Source organism: Salvelinus fontinalis, chromosome 2 (genome assembly GCF_029448725.1).
Source record: "Salvelinus fontinalis isolate EN_2023a chromosome 2, ASM2944872v1, whole genome shotgun sequence".
Lineage (NCBI taxonomy): Eukaryota > Metazoa > Chordata > Actinopteri > Salmoniformes > Salmonidae > Salvelinus > Salvelinus fontinalis.
The window spans coordinates 47,356,245-47,377,318 of NC_074666.1; the positions used below are offsets into that span (position 1 = coordinate 47,356,245).

The following is a 21,074-nucleotide window of genomic DNA, read 5'->3' on the forward strand; positions in this document are numbered from 1 at the left end:
TGTCTTTATAATGAAAATGTGGGTTGCGTCCAAAATGGCACCCTACTCCAAGCATTATAGAGGGCATATGATGCCTTTGATTGAGACACAGACATGATGATTACATGATTCATTTACCTGGCATTGGTTCTCTGGACAGATTACAGTTTGGGTGCAAAGTGGAGGATAGATGCTGAATACATAAGAACAAACATTAAAATATCAGTTGGTAATTCATTTGACAGCGCAAAGCTGCTGCTTTGTGATTCATCTCTCCTTCCATCATATGACTGAGAACTCCATGTAACCTTGGTGAAAGTATCAGTTGTTATTGTTGGGCACTAACTTCGAAACTCCTGAGGGTATGGACATCTACTGAGTGAGAAAGGGGAGTGCAGAAAGTTTACATTTTGTAAGAACATGCTATTGTTAAATCTCATGTATCCTATGGAGAGAAGGGGGGCAATGGTTATGGTTTCAGTCAACAGATAAGGTAGGACAGGCGTAAGTTGGGGAGGAGTGAGGAATTTTGGCCGAGGTCAGGTCAGATGAGGTAAGGTCAGATGAGGTGAGAAAGAACAGGCACCCCTAAAGTCCTGTCTAGCAAACAGAGATGTATTGGTTGTCCAGATGTGCAAGGAGGAGACTCAGCATAGGAGGAAGGTATAAATATATGTGCTTGTGTAAACATGTTATGTCTTTGCAGCTGTTTGACCCAGTGGGTGAATAAACTTGGTTTGAGCTTTGACCAGTTGTCCGTTAGTTTTTCACTCTGTTTGTCAGAACCTAATATTATCTAATAGGCTATTACTACTGAGGAGTAGTTCCATGTAAGATAAGCCTCCACCTGGGCTGGAGAGAATTAAACTCAACTCAATCTACTTGATTCATGCCTCAATTATTATTGTGCTCACCACAGGGTGTGTCACTCCTCCAGCCTAACACACGCACTCCCTGGGTCTGGCATGTGCTGGTGTAGATCTGCAGCCAGTTGCAAATGGTCCCCGAGGCACCCTGGTCCAGGCATGTGTCCTGCAGGCAGTTCTGGTAGAAGAACGCCGGTGCCACCTTGCTGTGGCAGCGCGCAAACACACCGCCGCGGTCCACGATCAACCCGCACAGACGCACTGCCTCGGGCTCCACAAACAAGTATAGCCCCTCGCCCAGGTGGAATCGGATTCCTGTGTAACCCCCGCCATCAACATTGATTCCTCCTCCCTCACCATCTTGGGCCACGCCTTCCACGTAAGCGTCCGTGACGAGTAAAGGGGCATCGATGGCACCAAAGCCTCTCTCGACCAACCCACAACGTGGGCACGAGTCGCCACAGCCCACCTGGCAGAATGTGTCTTGCTCAGCCCAGGCCGTGCCCCAGTTGCTGGTGGTGAGTGCGGGTGGAGAGGAAAGTGGCATGCCCTGGCACAGGCCGCAGGTGGCTTTGTAGAGGCGTCGAGGCAGCGTGAGCAGGAGCAGGGTGTTCCAGTCGAAGGCAACTTTCAGGCCAAAGTCCGTCTCCACCACCAGCTGAAAGTGAAGATGTGGACCTTCCCCGGCCCCAGCTCCAAAGGCAGGTACAGACGTTCCTTATTCACCTGGGAGAGAGCATGGGAGAGTGAGTCATGACTGTTTGTGTGTGTGTGTGTGTGTGTGTGTGTGTGTGTGTGTGTGTGTGTGTGTGTGTGTGTGTGTGTGTGTGTGTGTGTGTGTGTGTGTGTGTGTGTGTGTGTGTGTGTGTGTGTGTGTGTGTGTGTGTGTGTGTGTGTGTGTGATATAACTAGCAAGTGTGAGTGTATAGGATTGAGTGTGTGTATTGTGGTTCTCCTCAGATCTTTGTGTAGGTTTGTGAACCTTTTCCAAATGTCGCTCAGGTCAGCCGTTCCCCTGAGCCCAATCCAGCCTGATAAAAGATGCCGATGGAAATAAGATCCGCCCTGAGCCAATCAAAGAGGAATTCACTCTTTGCTCCGCTATTCTATCGGCTTGATGAACAAATAACTCTCCCTCACACGTCTGTGCGAGATTCACAACACATCAGTCACACTGGAAGGATGAATATGCATTGAAATGAAAAGTGTCAAGACATAGTAAGAACACATTTCTCCTGTCTTTTTTTCAGTTGGATTGAAAAGCACTGAAAAGCATTGGTAAGATTCTTGGCCTGTTACTTACAACACGTGGTTCTTCCTAATAAGGTCTAACAAGACTGACTGTGCCCCAGGCTTTACACCCTACTGAGTGGAACCGAGACAAGTCAAACCAAATTTTACTGAGCTGGCCTAGTTACGCATCCACCATAGTTTCTGGAATCGTGATTAAAAGGACAATGGGAAATGAAAATATCTGAGCCAGTACAGTACAGTTTAATTCAGGACAGAAAGGTAGTGTGAAAAGTGTATAATACACTCACTGTGATGGTGTGTTTGTAGCTCCGAGACACCTCAATCTCATAGCCGTAGACTTCCAAGATGAACCCGCTCACCCAGATGGCTTACCCCGTGTCCCTCTCCTCGTTCCGGGCTGACAGCTTGAAGCGAGGGAGGTCGGCGCTGGTGCTCGTCCTGGGTCGGGTGGCGGTGCTCTGGTCCATATCCTCCTCTCCCGCCACTCCGCCGTTGCACCTCGTTGTTGCCAGGATCAAGGTACAGCTACTCTGCAGCTCGAAGGGCACACCTCCGAATGGCAGAAAGTGGCTGTAACCAGCGGCAACGCACAGCGCTTCGGTGCGCGCCTGGCAGAAGTAGAGGCCCTCAAAGCCCTCCTGGCAGTACTCACCCTCCCGGCACGGTGCCAGCGTGCAGTAGACGCTGTTGTCCGAGCCGTTGCAGTAGCAGCGCTCCTGGCACTCCCAGTCATTCCAGAAGATCTGGTTGGTGGCCAGCTGCCGGCCCCCAGAGCTGATGCAGCCGCAGTCGCTGCGCGCCACGCACTGGCCATTGTGGAGTGCAAAGCCCTCCCTGCACTGGCAGCCCTCCTGACAGGGCAGTGGGCACAGCTCGGCGGGCTCGTCCAGGCCGGGGCAGGTCAGCGGGCAAGCGCTGGTGCACTCATCGAAATAGCTGTTCTCCGGACAGGGCAAGGCTGAGGGAAGGAGAGCGAGGGGTGGGCGGAGAGAGATGAGAGTGGGGTAAAAGACAAATAGAGAGAGAGAGAGATAGAGGGACCGTAACAGAAAGAAAAAGAGAGTGAGAGAAAAGGAGAGAGACATAGAGAGAGGTCGGGACAGAGATAGAAACAGAAACAAGAGAAAGGGCTATTCAGAATTAGCAGAGCCATGGTTTGGTTAATAAAGGAAAAATACACAATCAGTCCATCACTCAACATCACTCCAAGGTGGTGGCGAGGGACTAACTCACGGCAATTGGTAGCACTCCTCCAGGCAGCAAGGCCCACCTGGGCATCCTGACAGGCCGAGGCATACGCCTGCAGCGAAGAGCAGAGCACCGAGCGGTTTCCCTCCCGCACGCACATGTTGTACAGGCAGTTCCGGAAGAACGGCGAGGGGTTGACGGCACCATGGCACGCCAGGAAGGAGCTGTTCCCCAGGTCGTTGATGTTGCCACACATCCACGGGCTCTGGTAGAGCCGCAGGTCCGTGCACATGCGGTACAGGTTGTCGCAATTGCCATTGCACGTCAGGTCGTCAGCGATGGCCCGCCAGCCGTCAGTGAAGAGTTCGAGGGATTCGGCCAGCCGGCCGTTAGGCAGACGGAGATCGTCGCTGGCGTTTCCGTTGAAGAGACCGCACAGGCCGCAGGTGGCGTTGTAAAAGAGGGTAGAGAGAGAGATGTTGAGGAGACCCTGACGGGTGTAGCGGACTAGGACCAATCCGCTGGATTCCACCACAGTAGCGTTGCCAGGGGCGCGGTAGATCATAAGGGTCTCCAGTGGGTGGACATAAGGCAGTAGTACCAGCTCACCGTTGAGCTGGGATTTAGACACATCGTAACATTATGTCATGGAGAGGTAGTAGCAGCAACATTCAGTCACTGTAATGTACAGTAGTGCAGTGATATATCTGTCACGTAGTTACACATTTTCAATCAGTGAGGCTGGTCTGAATGGATCTTTTCATTCATCTAGTAAACTCATAATTCACATCGCTTCCTGTCTCACTCATCAGCATTGCAGGTATTTATATGGCAGGGGTTATAATGATACCTTGTCAGCATGTCAGGTATTTATAGTATAGTGTCTTAATGTTAGCTCGTCAGCACAGCGTCACGTCTCTTCCTCCTCTTCTATTAGCAAGCGTGTGGAATGTCGTTCACCTATTAACTTCCGCCTATGAGCATGGCACACTAAGGCAATTCCACCGCTGTTGCTGATTAACCTACTCACTCGTGCAATAATCACTATCTTTCTTTCAACCAATGTGCATGAATCTAGGGGGGGTATTTATATGTCGACTCAAACCTTGTTTTTTTGCAGCAACAGTCGTCCAATGACCTATCTCCCCACCACCACCAGCATAATAACCTTAAGACCCGTCATTAGAACTCTTTTCCCCCAGCATGGGGCAACCTGTCATCAGAATCTTGCTCTGAGGAGCATTCCTCGGAGACAAAGCCTATACTAAACTATTCAATACAATTCCTTACTATATTATCTCTGTTGTCATTCAGTTAAGCCTGTACTCAATTGAACTACGTATTCCAGCTAAATTACTTTGAGAAAGGTATTCATCTCTTGATGACAGACTTTCAGGGCCAGTTTCCCAGACTCATATTTAGCCTACTCCTGGTGTAAAATAATGCTAAATGAAGTTTCTCCACTGAAAGTGATTCTTAGTCCAGAAGTAAAGTTGCCCTGGGTCCAGTGGAGGCTGCTGAGGGGAGGACTGCTCATAATAATGGCTGTAACGGAGCGAATGGAATGGCATACAATAAAATGGAAACCATGTGTTTGGTACTATTCCACTTATTCTACTACATCCATTACCATGAGCCTGTCCTCCCCAATAAGGTGCCACCAACCTCCTGTGCCTGGGTCTGGAAAACCTACCCACAATGTAGCACAATATCAATGCTCAGAGAATCTTTACACATACTTTTGTATGTTTACTTGTCTGGAGACTCATGCATTTTCTCTCAATCGGACTGAGGTAGCACCAAAATAGCCTGGTCCCATACTGTATATTTGGAATGACAATGAACAAACATAGAGAAAAGTTGGCTAAAGCACAAACCAACTGGAGCACCAGGCTATAATACTGACCTTCACTGTGTCAAAGTCCGATCCACCCATCTGGGCCTCCAGGTTGGCCACCCTGACCACCACGGGCCGCATCCAGTACGGACCCTTGTTTACCAGCCGCCGGCCCATCTTTACTTCCACAGCAGACACGTTGGCCGGCGTTGGCCCACACGACCTCAGCAGGTAGTAGGAGCTGTCATCCGGGAAGGGCATGGAGTTCCCGTCGAAAGAGGCTGTCACGACATTCTGGCTCAGAGAACACACCCCCTCCCTGCGGGGGTAACAGCCCAACAGGCCGAACTCTGTCACACACACCTCGCCTTCTCTACATGAATCGTTGAAGCAGGAGACTTCGCCGTTGGGTCCACAGACGCAGCGCAGGGTGCACTCTCCACCCTCGCCGGCAGGGCCCGCCCAGAAAGTGTCGTTGAGAGGGTAGTAGAGTCCTTCACGCTCGCAGCCACAGTCCTGGTGCTGGACGCAACGGTTGCCACTCAGCACGTATCCCGGGTTGCACTGGCAGCCCTCTGTGCAAGGGTGGGTGCAGTACAGGTGGGAGGTGAGGTCCGAGCATGAGGCGGCGCAGGCACTGGTGCACACCTGGTAGTGGCTGGACTCAGGGCATTTCAGGGCTGGCAGCCAATCAAAGGAGAAATAGGATGTTACTGCATTTAACAAATCATATTAACCTAAGATTATGCTGTTATGTGCTACATGATTACTACTGTAAGTTACATTATGATATTAACCACATCTAAGGGACAGATCGACATTTACTGGGGGGAGGGGTGGTCAAAAATAGGGGAGGGTTGTCAAACTGCCGCAACTGACAGTTGAATTTGAGGTGAGGAAAACCGTTTCAGGCCTACCAGAGTTACTAATATCTAACAATATAGTGCTTATCTTTATACAAAATATAAGGATAGAACATTTACAAATTACCCTCCTTCTGTACGTCTATATCTGTGTAGTAGACGCAGTAACCATCTGACATAAAGAAATGCATGTCGGTGTCGTAGCATGGTACCTGCATATCTCTATCTCTCCGGGGTTAGGCCTAAGATTCTCTTCCGAAGCCTATAGGCCTTGCAATGCCCTGACACATTTAGTGCTCAAATCTCTGACAGCTGAACCGTGAGGTGGACAATTATTGTTTTAGGAAAGTAGCCTTAAACCCCTACAAAAAAAATTACTATAAAGTGTTGCATATGCTACACATCAGAACACAAGGAATAGTGTTTTTGTAATTTGTTATAGGCTGTTTTTAAGGACACGTAAATGTGTCTCATTTGTCCAACATCCCTCGTTTATTGATGGTGCTGGCTGCGTCAGGTTGAATTTGAATGCGTATGGATGTCCATAAAATTTCTCAAAAGTTCGGTAAATTAAAATCTTCCCTGTCATGTTGTCCGGTGCCAAATTTTCCTAAAGGAAACTCTGAAATGGCATATTGTTTTTATGAATATTTTCGAATATTTGCATGAAAATCTGTCGCCAATTGGATGGAAACCTAGCTATAGACATGCTGAAGACTCTGGCAAGTTTGCTAGTCCAGTGTCACATTGATTATGTCTGCACATCATGGTTCACCAACAGCCCCAAACATCTAAAGACTAAGCTACCAGCCAAACAAAGTTGTAAGAATTGTACTTAAAATCACCCCTCATACTCATCTGAAGGTTGAGCATTTATTCATCTCTATATCTATGTAATTATATATTAATTATGTAAAAAATTAAGCCCCGCAATCAAAATTATGGGGAAGGGTTTTTCTTTATTTGTACTATTTTCTATATTGTAGAATAATAGTGAAGACATTAAAACTATGAAATAACACATATGGAATCATGTAGTACCCCAAAAAAGTGTTAAACAAATCAAATTATATTTTATATTCGAGATTCTTCAAAGAAACCACCCTTTGCCTTGATGACAGCTTTGCACACTCTTGGCATTTTCTCAAACAACTTCATGAGGTAGTCACCTGGGATGCATTTCAATTAACAGGTGTGCCTTCTTAAAAGTGAATATGTGGAATTTCTTTCCTTCTTAATGCGTTTGAGCCAATCAATTGTGTTGTGACAAGGTAGGGGTGGTATACAGAAGATAGCCCTATTTGGTAAAAGACCAAGTCCAAATTATGGCAAGAACAGCTCAAATAAGCAAAGAGGAACGACAGTCCATCATTACTTTAAGACATGAAGGTCAGTCAATACAGAACATTTCAAGAACTTTGAAAGTTTCTTCAAGTGCAGTCGCAAAAACCATCAAGCTCTATGATGAAACTGGCTCTCATGAGGACTGCCACAGAAAAGACCCAGAGTTACCTCTGCTGCAGAGGATATGATCATTAGAGTTACCAGCCTCAGATATCGGCAATTAACTGCACCTCAGATAACAGCCCAAATAAATGCTTCACAGAGTTCAAGTAACAGACACATCTCAACATCAACTGTTCAGAGGAGACTGTGTGAATCAGGCATTCATGATTGAATTGCTGAAAAGAATCCACTACTAAAGGACACGAATAATAAGAAGAGACTTGTTTGGGGCAAGAAACACGAGCAATGGACATTAGACCGGTGGAAAACGGTCCTTTGGTCGGATGAGTCCAAAACCTTTGGGTTCCAAACGGTGTGTCTTTGTGAGACGCAGAGTAGGTGAACAGAAGATCTCCTCATGTGTGGTTCCCACTGTGAAGCATAGAGGAGGAGGTACTTTGCTGGTGCCACTGTCAGTGATTTATTTAGAATTCAAGGCATGCTTAACCAACATGGCTACCACAGCATTTTGTGGTGATACGCATTCCCATCTGTTTTGCACTTAGTGGGACTATCATTTGTTTTTTCAACAGGACAATGACCCAACACACCTCCAGGCTGTGTAAGGGCTATTTGTCCAAGAAGGAGAGTGATGGAGTGCTGCATTAGATGACCTGGCCTCCACCATCACCCGACCTCAACCCAATGGAGATGGTTTGGGATGAGTTGGACCGCAGAGTGAAGGAAAAGCAGTCAACGAGTGCTCAGCATATGTGGAAACTCCTTCAAGACTGTTAGAAAAGCATTCCAGGTGACTACCTCATAAAGCTGCTCGAGAGAATGCCAAGAGTGTGCAAAGCTGTCATCAAGGAAAAGGTTGGCTACTTTTTTGGTTACCACATGATTCCATATGTGTTATTTCACTACTTCACTCTTCACTATTATTCTACAATATGGAAAATAGTCAAAATAAAGAAAACTCTTGAATGAGTAGGTGTGGCCAAAAACATTTGACTGGTACTGTACGTATTTCTTTTACTGACAAATAAAATCAATCAATCCAAACTGTGCAGCGGCCAATTGATGAATGGAAAGAGACATCTGTTACAAAATACCAAAAAGTTTAATGACATTCGGAGATTGTCAAGCCAAGCCTTCGATACTAGGTAAGCCTACAAGGTAGGGAGGGATATTATTTCTGTTTGTCAAGATTGACATTGTCTATTTATTGTGGTGTTAAAAACACAAACCATGATATTAAAGTGCCCAAAGTCGTTATGCTTTGTTTATTGGTCGTGTGGTGCATTGGCACAGAAACCTGTTGGTGGAAAATTAATTGGATATATTTTATACAATTAAATATGGCATCAAAATGTTGAAAATCTGATTTCCCCCTAGCTGATCAGTGTGTGCAGCCGACTCTGATCGTAGTGTAATGAAACAGGCAGGGTGAGTGAGCTCGTCTGTGGTGGTCGGCCAGCCCTCAACCTTCTGGCCCGTAGCCCTGCGTGGCATCGACTGCGCCACAAAAGCATGCTGAAGTGGCAAAGTTGATATCCACTTTTATAAACACAGTTATTGTTATTTGTGGTCATAAACATTATTTTCAGGTAATTATATTGGGGAAGGGTGTTCAATTTATTTTACGGTAAAAGGGGAGAGTCATGTGAAAATATTTTAAACTTTGGGGAGGTGTGCATTTTTTTTTATGACACTGAGTTGGACCAGCCCCTCCCACCCAACACATTTTAGATCCATCACTAACAGAAACAGTAGGTCATTTATTTTAAGGATAGGTAGCTATAAAAATGTCCAAACAAAACCATTTCTACTCGACATATAGATATACATCGGGACAGAAGAGCACCCACCACAGAAGGTGTGTGACCTCCAGGTTCGTATGGTGACCCCCAGGGCTTGGCAGGCTAAGGCGTAGGCCTGAATGGCCTGACAGAGGGTGGTAATGTTGTCCTTGTTGCTGCACATGTCGTAGACACAACTGTAGACAAAGGCCGTTGGGTCCACCACTGCCCTGCAGTCCCTGAAAGGCCCGTCCGTCTTGTTGATGATTCCACAGTAGTCCGGACGGAAGTAGAACGCCTCGGTCAATGGTTCACAGACACTGCAGTTCTGGGCACAGCCGTCTGCGCAGCGCCAGTCAGCGTCCTCCGCCCGCCAGCTGCCACCCAGCGCCACTACGCTCTCGGCCAGCGAGCCGTCGGGCAGCACAGGGTCGTCGGCAGGATCGTCGTTATAGTTACCGCACAGGCCGCATGTGTTGTTGAAGTAGGAGCTGGGCAGGGAAATGGAGGCGTAGTGCTGCCCATCGTAGGTCACCAGGAGGCCGAAGTCGGTCTCCAGGGCGACGGCCATGCCCGACTGGTACACCCTGACTGCGCCTAGCTGGAGTTGGACTGGCAGTGTCTTTATCAGTCCATCCACCTTGAAAAGGAGAGGTAGGAAATTCAGGGCAGATTATGCAGTACAGTACCACATAAACACCATATTAGATTAGATAGCCCAACTAACAATTCTAGAGAAAGATAACTTTTTTGTAATGTTACCTGTAATGTTCCCCAGATGTTTGAGTGTTCAGTTTTCTGTTAGTTAGGGGAACATTCTATGTCTGTTAGCAAAAACCTCCTGAGAACCTATTTAGCATGTCTTGGCAAACATTCCCTAAATGTCAAACATAATTTACACAGAACATGGTTGCCATGTGCTCAGAACATAATATATGCATTTTCTAGACATGTTTCATGGGAATATTTCAAGAAAATGTATTTGTATTAGTAGCAGGACTTCACCTGATGATCCCAAAGAAACGTGCCCCCCCCCCCCCCAAAAAAATTCACATTACACATTTCGCCTTGTAACTGTTGCTGAGCCCATCAAGGCCCTGATTGGTGAACCACTGATCCATTCACAGCTCTTTGTCTGTTGACAATGTTCGGGACACAGTGCTTTCAACTTACATATTTGACACTTTTTGAAAAATATGATAATATTGTGCATGTTCAATTAAACAGTAATTATTATTCAGCATGTCCTCACCTCGGAATTTGAACTCACAACCTCTTGGTTCACGGCATTCAGATAGTTATGCTACGCCTCCATGGCTGTGTCAGTTAGCAGTTAATCTGAATATTCTCTCATCATTTATTTGATGTACTTATTTCAACAACGTTAGGGCTTTCTATATAGTGGTCTATTGTTGGTGGGGCATTTTACCTGGTTTTAATGTTACTCCTCAATCACTATGATCAATAAAATAGTTTTTCTTGAGTGCACTTTAAGAGATTTACTTCAAAGTGCATTTCAAGCAGACGATGGAGAGATGCTCATGCAACGGAGTTAAGAACATGCCTTAACCTCATTCCACAGCTAGCTTGAAATAATTTGTGCTCAATGGGTATTCCTACAGGTTCCCATCTTTCATTGAGAAACACATTTCTATTAGATCAATTACGGGTGCTGTAAATGTTGCCAAATAATGACATTAACATACTGTATACTGCTAATAATGTGAGTGTGACTCCGGTAGCAGGTGACAAACCCAGGCCACAAGCACCAATGACAAATGCCCTAACCACTGTCCCAATAAAGGATAACCCTAAAGCAGGTGCTTATTGAGCCAGTATAGTCTGGCACTGTCCAGACTATACAAACCCTAACATCGTCTTCCTACGCGTGTAGATCTGAAACATCTGGATAGGTGTAAGCAATAGGGTGAATACACTTTGAAGGAAATCTCAGCTCTGTTAAAGGCACACTCAAGAAAAACTCTTCTTTTAAAAAATAATAATTGCGATTCAAGAGTAACATTAAAACAAGGTTATATGCCCCACCAACATAAGAAAACTATATAAAAGCCCTAACATTTCTGAAATAAGTAAATCAAATGAATTAAGAGAGAATAGTCTGATTACACAGACATGGTGGCGTGGCAGATACATCAGAAGGCTGTGAACCAAGAGGTTGTGAGTTCAAATCCGAGATGAAGACATGCTGAATAATAATTACTGTATAAATGAACATGCACAATGTAATCAGGTTTTTCATAGTGTGTCAAATATGTACGTTGAAAGCACTGTGCGTGTGTCCCGAAAATGGTCAACAGACAAAGAACAGTGAATGGATGACAGAGCCTTGATGGGCTCGGCCACAGTAACAAAGGATGCTGCGTTATAATGAAACAATTGGGTTTCTTTGGGACCATCAAGCGACGTCCTGACGGCTGATACACAGGAATGTTCATGAAAGGTGTCTAAAACATGAATATCTTATATTCTGAGAAGATGTCAACCATATTCTTTGTATGTTTGGTGGGACGTTGATGGAATATTCCTATGAAAACATTAGGTAATGACCTAATGAATCTCTTGGAGAGCGGTACACAGGATCTGCTGGTCTTACCTGTCAAACTACATGATCAGACCACTGTTATGTACCTAGCCTCCCAAAGGCACAACGTCTGACCTATAACCATCTGACCTATGGCAAACTGACAAGACTGTTAGCCTGCTGAGCTAAAACCTAGACATCCCTACATATTTGTCCTCCTTGGAAGTGCTGCTCTGCTCACCTGTATTGTGCCCTGGCTGCCCTTAGGCAGGGTGACTCTGTGGTCGTACACCTCCACAGTGACATCTCTCAGCCAGGACACAGAGGCCACGCCGCGGTTCTCGTTCTTGGCCTCCACGCTGAAGAACTGCAGGCCAGCCACCTCCCAGCAGGGCCGAGCTAACAGGTAGGAGCAGGTGCCCTGGAAGTGGTAGAGGAAGCCATCAAAAGTGTGGTAGTGAGGGTCGGAAGATATGGACATTCATGACTATGGGTCTCCCCAGCCATGATGCTTTTTAATAAGGGGACTCATGCTGTGTTATGAGGAGAGTGATTCAAGTTTACAGAAACTGTCTACATGCACTTGACTAGTACCTAGACATTTGAACCAAGACATTTGATCAGTGTGTCAAGTCTTTGTTATGTTATACGTTTTACCCACCATTGTAACTGCAGCCATTGGCAGGGTCTATCAGGGCAGTGTCTACACGGAAGACCCACCGGCCAGGCAGGTTTACATTGGTCGTCCTCTCGATTTCAACCACAGCATTGGAACGGGACCCAGGCAGGTTGAGGAAGTTACCGATTTCTCCTCCATTAAAACCTGACTGGAGAGGGGAGAGATTGGGAAAAGGCAAGTGAGGAGGTTATCACTTTCATAGAGGTGGGAGGCATCAAGATTGGTCTGCTGTATTTTAGCTATATCTGTGAGGATGTGATTGGTCTGACATGTTTTAAGGGTGGTATATGGGGCACCATGATTGGGCTGATGCGTTTTAGGGGTGGTGTATGGGGCATCATGATTGGGCTGATGTGTTTTAGGGGTGGTAAGTGGGGCGTTGAGATTGAGGGGATTCGATTAAACTATGCCCGTCAGGTGACCTGGTGAGGTCGGTGAGGAAGGTGCGCCCTGAACAAATGGAATGGTAATCTGTGCCGCTCTGTCATATTGTCAACAATGCAGAATGGTGCATTGTACAACATCTATTTCCCATAAAATATAGATTCAAATTTTCAAACTAGTTAAAAATTTGTCAGATAAAGTCAGATAAAGCATTTTTTATCAAAAGCAATCCATTTTGCATGTGAAAACACAGAACCTTACTCATTACTCCACGCGCTTAACCAACATCACTTTTGTTTTGTGCCTACGGCCAGAACGGGGCACCTGGCTCACACACGGGAGGCAGTCCGGTTCCAAATCAAATGCAATCAACGCTAACCCGGTTCACCCGGGGCATGCCAGAGGCATTAATCGAATCCCCTCATTGGTTTGATGTGTGCCAGGGGTGGTATATGTAGGTTATCATGATCGGACTACCTGTGCTGTGCTACCACCCAAACCAGTCAGAGGGTCTCCGCCACTGGCTGTGCCTGTGCTCCAGTTGATCTCTCCATAGTTGAACATGGAAAAGCATGACAGACCGTCCGATATCAACACAGCCTGAAATGTGTTCACCTATAGAGAGGTGAGAATGTGCAAGCATATGGTCAGTTCAATAGTGAGACAAAACAAAAATTCACCACATGGTAGAATTTACCATTTAACATAAACAAACAACCCCTATTAGACTAAACAAATACTTACCCAGAAGTTCAAAGATATTTCAACTTGAGATGACTACATATGAAAAGTTACTCTCAGTTCTGCACAAGCATCACACAGAGACACATGATTAAAAACATTTTTTGTAGGATAAATGGTACTATCAGTGGCCATCGTCCGTGTGCATGCAGGTGTTTTGTGTGTGGAGCATATAGCAGTCCCTGGGATTCGTGATTGTGGTTATTTTACCGGGGTGGTCTGACTGCCTCCGTAGAAGGTGACCTGGTGCCAGGTTGCGACGAAGATCCAGGTGGCTGTGAAGGTGGGCATGTTCTTAAAGTACTTGCGGATGTCTTGTGTGGCCCGCTCCAGTAGCTCTGGGTCTGTGCTCTCACGGTAGTACACGTCTCCGCGGATGCCGTTGTGCACGTCTGCCCATAGTGGGGCGATGAAGGATCTGCTGTCACTCAGGGGGAAGGCCTCGGGGGTGAACTGGCTCACCTGCACGTCGAAGGAGATCACACCGTTGTTGACCTGCAGAGATAGAGAGAGAAAGGGAGGCACGGTCCCAATTGATTTATTGATGAACAGATTGATGATCAAAATAACAATTATTGGTTAGATGGATGATATGGTGGATCAACATTTCTCTCTTATGAGTTGGGGATATTTACTGGTATGGAAGGAAAGAAGGGGTAAATGGGAGCTTACATAGATGGAGCGGTAGGTGTTATTGAAAAAAATGAATGGCATGAGTATTATTTTTTCAGTGGAACTCCCATCATCCATCTTGGGTGTCTCCAGATCTCGGTAGGTACGCCCATAGGGGTACATGATCTCCTGAGAAAGAGCTGAATGAAGGGGAAGACAACTGTCGTAACAGCTCTAGCAAAGAATGGGGAACAACTGTTCATAAACATATAGAGAGACTACTCATGTAATCTGATACATTTTGGTGATTTCAATCAAGATAAGAATAAAGTGATGCTTGTTTAACCAGAAAGAAAGGGAAAATAACATATGTCTTCTAAACATACACAACGTTCACTCTTTCGTAACGGTCTATAACACAATGATCCTTGAGCAATTTGCTCTGATCTTATATCTCTAGATAAGATACAGAATCAGAATCGGAGCCACGTCACTTACCTTCTCTCTGAGAAAAGAAGCTGAAGAGGTGGAAGAGAATGACTGGAGTGCCTGGTCTGATCATTCTAGATCGAGGAAATAGACAGAGAAGGGATTGAAGTAAGGCCACTGAGGACAATGAGAGTGAGAAAAATTAATTGAGGACAAGGCATTTAAATGAGAGCGATTCAGGAAGGTGTTGTTGATTTAGTTTTCCGATTGTTCCAAAGCCATAGACCCACAAAACCTCATGAACCACATCACCAGCAACTTGAACCATATATCTTCTAGGAGGCTGATACCAAAAACATGTAAGAGTGACTCACAGAGACAACTTCTCATTAAAAAAAAAACATTTAACAAGAGCACTGGGGAACGAGAGACAACCGGCCAGCCGGTCGAAGATGACATGTAACTTCTTTAAGATCAGTCTCCCAGGTCTCCCGTGGGGGTACCCCCCGCCCCTTCCCTCCGCTATGGTGGCCCATTAGAGGAGCCTTGAAAAGGCCCCATTATGGGTTCAGGAACAATGTGTCGGGATCACATTTACCTTGAGGTCCCGTGTGAGTGGACCAAGCCAGGAACCCTGCGGCCCAACCCAAGCCGCTCCAGCGTCTCTTTGTCTGAGGAAGGAAGCTAGGCCTGGGACCTCATTACCACGTCTGTTTAGGAGCCATGCCTTGTTTGTTAAAGAGAGGGCAGCGTAAACAGCGGAGCACCGATGGCTTTAATTGAGCTGGCTTGAATTGCCAGGGTCCTTACTTTGGCACTCGCGGGTCGTGTTGATGCCTGGCTTGGCAGGCTTTCTACTGCCAAATTATACTGAAATGAATATAAAATGCAACAATTTCAAAGATTTAATAAAGCACTGCTTTGCCTTCTTAACAACACTAGGTCCTTCAGGCCCTGTTCAGTAGTGTGGTCAGGTGCCACAAAGAGGGACTTGGGAAAATTACAAGTTGCTCAGAACAGGGCACCACGGCTGGCCCTTAAATGTCCACGTACAGCTAACATTAATAATATGCATATCAATCAGAAGTGTTGACAAACCGAATGCACTGAGCTGTCTGTTTTAACTACTAGCACATAGCTCGGACACCCATGCACACCCCAAAAGACATGCCACCAGAGGACATTTTGTATTGTAGATATGTAGTGGTGTAGATATCTTTGTAGATTGTAGATATCTTTTATATGTAAGTGCCTTAATGTGTTTGGACCCCAGGAAGAGTAGCTGCTAATGGGGATCCCTAAAACATAAATGGGTGATATATCTGGTGCGTATACAGGCCATGTGTAACGGCTCTCTTTCGGTGAGTGAGTAGACCAAGGCGCAGCGGGTGATGAATACATAATGTTTATTTGACAAGACGGAAAAACACGAAACGAAATACACTTGAATGATAAACAAAATAACAAAACGAACTAGACAGACCTAAACTAATAACTTACATGAAACGAGGAAACACATGAACAGACAGGAACGACCGAAACGAGACAGTACCGTGTGCAAAATACACAGACACAGCGACAATCACCCACAAACAAACAGTGAGAACCTCCTACCTTAATATGACTCTCAATTAGAGGAAAACGCAAAACACCTGCCTCTAAGAGCCATACCAGGCAACCCAAAACCAACATAGAAACAGAAAACATAGACTGCCCACCCAAAACTCACGCCCTGACCATCACACACATACAAAACAACAGAAAACAGGTCAGGAACGTGACAGAACCCCCCCCTCAAGGTGCGAACGCCGGGCGCACCAGCACAAAGTCCAGGGGGGGGTCTGGGTGGGCATCTGACCACGGTGGTGGCTCAGGCTCCGGACGCTGTCCCCACACCACCATAGTCACTCCCCGCTTCTGTATTCCCCTCCCAATGACCACCCTCCAACTAAAACCACCTAAATGAAGGGGCAGCACCGGGATAAGGGACTCTGGCAGGTCCGGGCTGAGGGACTCTGGCAGGTCCGGGCTGAGGGACTCTGGCAGGTCCGGGCTGAGGGACTCTGGCAGGTCCGGGCTGAGGGACTCTGGCAGGTCCGGGCTGAGGGACTCTGGCAGGTCCGGGTTGAGGGACAGCTCCTGACTGTGGGGCAGCTCATGACTGTGGGGCAGCTCATGACTGTGGGGCAGCTCCTGACTGTGGGGCAGCTCCTGACTGTGGGGCAGCTCCTGACTGTGGGGCAGCTCCTGACTGTAGGGCAGCTCCTGACTGGCTGGCGGCTCCTGACTGGCTGGCGGCTCTGGCAGCTCCTGACTGGCTGGCGGCTCTGGCAGCTCCTGACTGGCTGGCGGCTCTGGCAGCTCCTGACTGACGGACGGCTCTAGCGGCTCCTGACTGACGGACGGCTCTAGCGGCTCCTGACTGACGGACGGCTCTAGCGGCTCCTGACTGACGGACGGCTCTAGCGGCTCCTGACTGACGGACGGCTCTAGCGGCTCCTGACTGACGGACGGCTCTAGCGGCTCCTGACTGACGGACGGCTCTAGCGGCTCCTGACTGACGGACGGCTCTAATGGCTCGGGACAGACGGACGGCTCTAATGGCGCTGGGCAGACGGACGGCTCAGAAGACGCTGGGCAGACGGATGGCTCAGAAGGCGCTGGGCAGACGGATGGCTCAGAAGGCGCTGGGCAGACGGATGGCTCAGAAGGCGCTGAGCAGACGGATGGCTCAGAAGGCGCTGGGCAGACGGATGGCTCAGAAGGCGCTGGGCAGACGGATGGCTCAGAAGGCGCTGGGCAGACGGATGGCTCAGACGGCGCTGGGCAGACGGATGGCTCAGACGGCGCTGGGCAGACGGATGGCTCAGACGGCGCTGGGCAGACGGATGGCTCAGACGGCGCTGGGCAGACGGATGGCTCAGACGGCGCTGGGCAGACAGATGGCTCAGACGGCGCTGGGCAGACAGATGGCTCAGACGGCGCTGGACAGACAGGCAGTGCAGAAGGCGTTGGGCAGACAGGCAGTGCAGAAGGCGTTGGGCAGACAGGCAGTGCAGAAGGCGTTGGGCAGACAGGCAGTGCAGAAGGCGTTGGGCAGACAGGCAGTGCAGAAGGCGTTGGGCAGACAGGCAGTGCAGAAGGCGTTGGGCAGACAGGCAGTGCAGAAGGCGTTGGGCAGACAGGCAGTGCAGAAGGCGTTGGGCAGACAGGCAGTGCAGAAGGCGTTGGGCAGACAGGCAGTGCAGAAGGCGTTGGGCAGACAGGCAGTGCAGAAGGCGTTGGGCAGACAGGCAGTGCAGAAGGCGTTGGGCAGACAGGCAGTACAGAAGGCGTTGGGCAGACAGGCAGTGCAGAAGGCGTTGGGCAGACGGCCGACTCTGCCCTGCTGAGGCGCACAGTAGGCCTGGTGCGTGGTGCCGGAACTGGAGGTACCGGGATGACGGCACGCACTTCAAGGCTAGTGCGGGGAGCAGGAACAGGGCACACTGACCTCTCGAAGCGCACTATAGGCCTGGTGCGTGGTACCGGAACTGGAGGTACCGGGCTGAGGGCACGCACCTCAGGGCGAGTGCGGGGAGAAGGAACAGTGCGCACAGGGCTCTGGAGACGCACAGATGGCTTAGTGCGTGGTGCCGGAACTGGAGGCACTGGGCTGGAGACACGCACCATAGGGAGAGTGCGTGGAGGAGGAACAGGGCTCTTAAAACGCACTGGAAGCCTGGTGCGTGGTGTAGGCACTGGTGGTACTGGGCTGGGGCGAGGAGGTAGCGCCGGAAATACCGGACCGTGCAGGCGTATTGGCTCCCTTGAGCACTGAGCCTGCCCAACCTTACCTGGTTGCATGCTCCCCGTAGCCCGTCCAGTGCGGGGAGGTGGAATAACCCGCACTGGGCTGTGTTGGCGAACCGGGGACACCATGCGTAAGGCTGGTGCCATGTAAGCCGGCCCAAGGAGACGTACTGGTGGCCAGATATGTAGGGCCGGCCTCATGACATTTGGCTCAATGCCCAATCTAGCCCTACCAGTGCGGGGAGGTGGAATAACCCGCACTGGGCTATGCACCCGTACAGGAGACACCGTGCGCTCTACTGCGTAACACGGCGTCTGCCCGTACTCCCGCTCTCCACGGTTAGCCTGGGAAGTGGGCGCAGGTCTCCTACCTGCCCTCGGCCCACTACCTCTTAGCCCCCCCCCAAGAAATTTTAGGGTAGTACTTGCGGGCTTCCAGCCTTGCTTCCGTGCTGCCTCCTCATAACGTCGCCTCTCCGCTTTCGATGCCTCCAGCTCCGCTTTGGGGCGGCGACACTCCACTGGCTCTGCCCAGGGTCCTTTACCGTCCAGGATCTCTTCCCATGTCCAATCCTCCTTTTCCCACTGCTGCTGTCGTTGCTGTTCGTTAACCCGCTGCTTGATCTTTGTTTGGTGGGTGATTCTGTAACGGCTCTCTTTCGGTGAGTGAGTAGACCAAGGCGCAGCGGGTGATGAATACATAATGTTTATTTGACAAGATGGAAAAACATGAAACGAAATACACTTGAATGATAAACAAAATAACAAAACGAACTAGACGAACTAGACTAATAACTTACATGAAACGAGGAAACACATGAACAGACAGGAACGACCGAACGAACGAGACGAGACAGTACCGTGTGGTGCAAAATACACAGACACAGCGACAATCACCCACAAACAGTGAGAACCTCCTACCTTAATATGACTCTCAATTAGAGGAAAACGCAAAACACCTGCCTCTAATTAAGAGCCATACCAGGCAACCCAAAACCAACATAGAAACGGAAAACATAGACTGCCCACCCAAAACTCACGCCCTGACCATCACACACATACAAAACAACAGAAAACAGGTCAGGAACGTGACACCATGGAAGAACTGGGGCATTTTCAGCTTCCAGAAACTGTGTACAGATCCTTGGGACTTTGCATTATTATGCTGAAACATTAGCTGATAGCGGCGGATGAATGGGCCTCAGGATCTCATCATGGTATCTCTGTGCATTCAAAATGCTATCGATAAAATGCAATTGTGTTCGTTGTCCGTAGCTTATGCCTGCCTGTACCTTAACCCCACCCCCATCATGGGGCACTCTGTTCACAACGTTGACATCAGGAAAACGTTCGCCCACACAACGTCATACACGTGGTCTGCAGTTGTGAGGCCTGTTGAACGTACTGCCAAAATCTCTAAAATGTGTAATGGAATTTTAATGTTTGTGCTTTTCTGATAACACATTTCTGTGTTCTATTCATGTGCTGTTCTAATAACCAATTTCTGTGTTCATGCGAGTGACTGATTTAACGAATCCTCACTTATCAGAATCTGCAATTTGGCAGTATGCCCAGACCTTGTTTTGAGAACAAATTGAACACTTCCTCAAAACTTGAGACATCTGTGGCATTGTGTTGTGTGACAAAACTACACATTTTAGATTGTCCTTTTATTGTACCCAGCACAAAGTGCACCTGTGTAATGATCATGCTGTTTAATCAGCTTCTTGACATGGATGAATTATCTTGACAAAGGAGAAACGCTAACGAACATGGATGTAAACAAATGTGTGCACAATAAGCTTTTTGTGCATCTGGAATATTTAGGGGATCTTTTACTTCAGCACATGAAACATGGGACCAACACTTTACATGTTGCATTTAGACATTCTATACTGAACAAATGTACTGCCAAGTTGATCTAAGGGACAAGACCTGATCTAATTCAAAGCAGTATTTGATTGAATGGTAGTAGAATGTTAAATTAATGGTTGTCATAAATTGAATGTAAAAACAAAGTTTACACTTGCGTCCTGTCCAGAGCTCTAAAATAAATACATGTATAGCACTGGTGCACAACATAAAATCTACGCGCACCAGACTAATTTGTAATGTTTATTGACTGAAATGTAGCATTAATCAAATCTAATTTTTGGTTAGCAGATGTTATAGCGAGTGTAGCGAAATGCTTGTGCTTCTAGTTCTGACAGTGCTGCAATATCTAACATGTAATCTAACAATTCCACAACAACTACCCAATACACACAAATCTAAGTAAAGGAATGGAATAAGAATATGTACATATAAATATATCGATGAGCAATGACAGAGGCATAGGCAAGATGCAATAGATGGTATAAAAATACAGTATATACATATGAGATGAGTAATGCAAGATAAGTAAACATTATTAAAGTGCCATTATTAAAGTGACTAGTGATCCATTTATTAAAGTGGCCAATGATTTCAAGTCTGTATGTAGGCAGCAGCCTCTATGTGTTAGTGATGGCTGTTTAACAGTCTGATGGCCTTGAGATAGAAGCTGTTTTTCAGTCTCTTGGTCCCAGCTTTGATGCACCTGTACTGACCTCGCCTTCTGGATGGTAGCAGGGCGAACAGCCAGTGGCTCGGGTGGTTGATGTCCTTGATGATCTTTTTGG

General features: G+C 47.6%; 1 protein-coding gene across 1 annotated transcript in view; it reads right to left on the reverse strand.

Annotated features, from left to right (window-relative positions):
• The window catches only part of LOC129867106 (alpha-tectorin-like), a 77,585-nt gene that overhangs the window by 23,333 nt on the left and 33,178 nt on the right, over window positions 1–21,074 (reverse strand). Inside the window, exons 9-20 of the mRNA XM_055940287.1 lie at window positions 14,692–14,756; window positions 14,254–14,393; window positions 13,792–14,076; window positions 13,318–13,455; window positions 12,515–12,604; window positions 12,019–12,198; window positions 9,305–9,875; window positions 5,194–5,804; window positions 3,333–3,903; window positions 2,472–3,057; window positions 2,272–2,279; window positions 894–1,562 (exon numbers count right to left, since the gene is read on the reverse strand). Of these exons, the coding sequence (XP_055796262.1) occupies window positions 894–1,562; window positions 2,272–2,279; window positions 2,472–3,057; window positions 3,333–3,903; window positions 5,194–5,804; window positions 9,305–9,875; window positions 12,019–12,198; window positions 12,515–12,604; window positions 13,318–13,455; window positions 13,792–14,076; window positions 14,254–14,393; window positions 14,692–14,756 (3,914 nt within the window). The remainder of the gene's footprint in view (window positions 1–893; window positions 1,563–2,271; window positions 2,280–2,471; window positions 3,058–3,332; window positions 3,904–5,193; window positions 5,805–9,304; window positions 9,876–12,018; window positions 12,199–12,514; window positions 12,605–13,317; window positions 13,456–13,791; window positions 14,077–14,253; window positions 14,394–14,691; window positions 14,757–21,074) is intronic.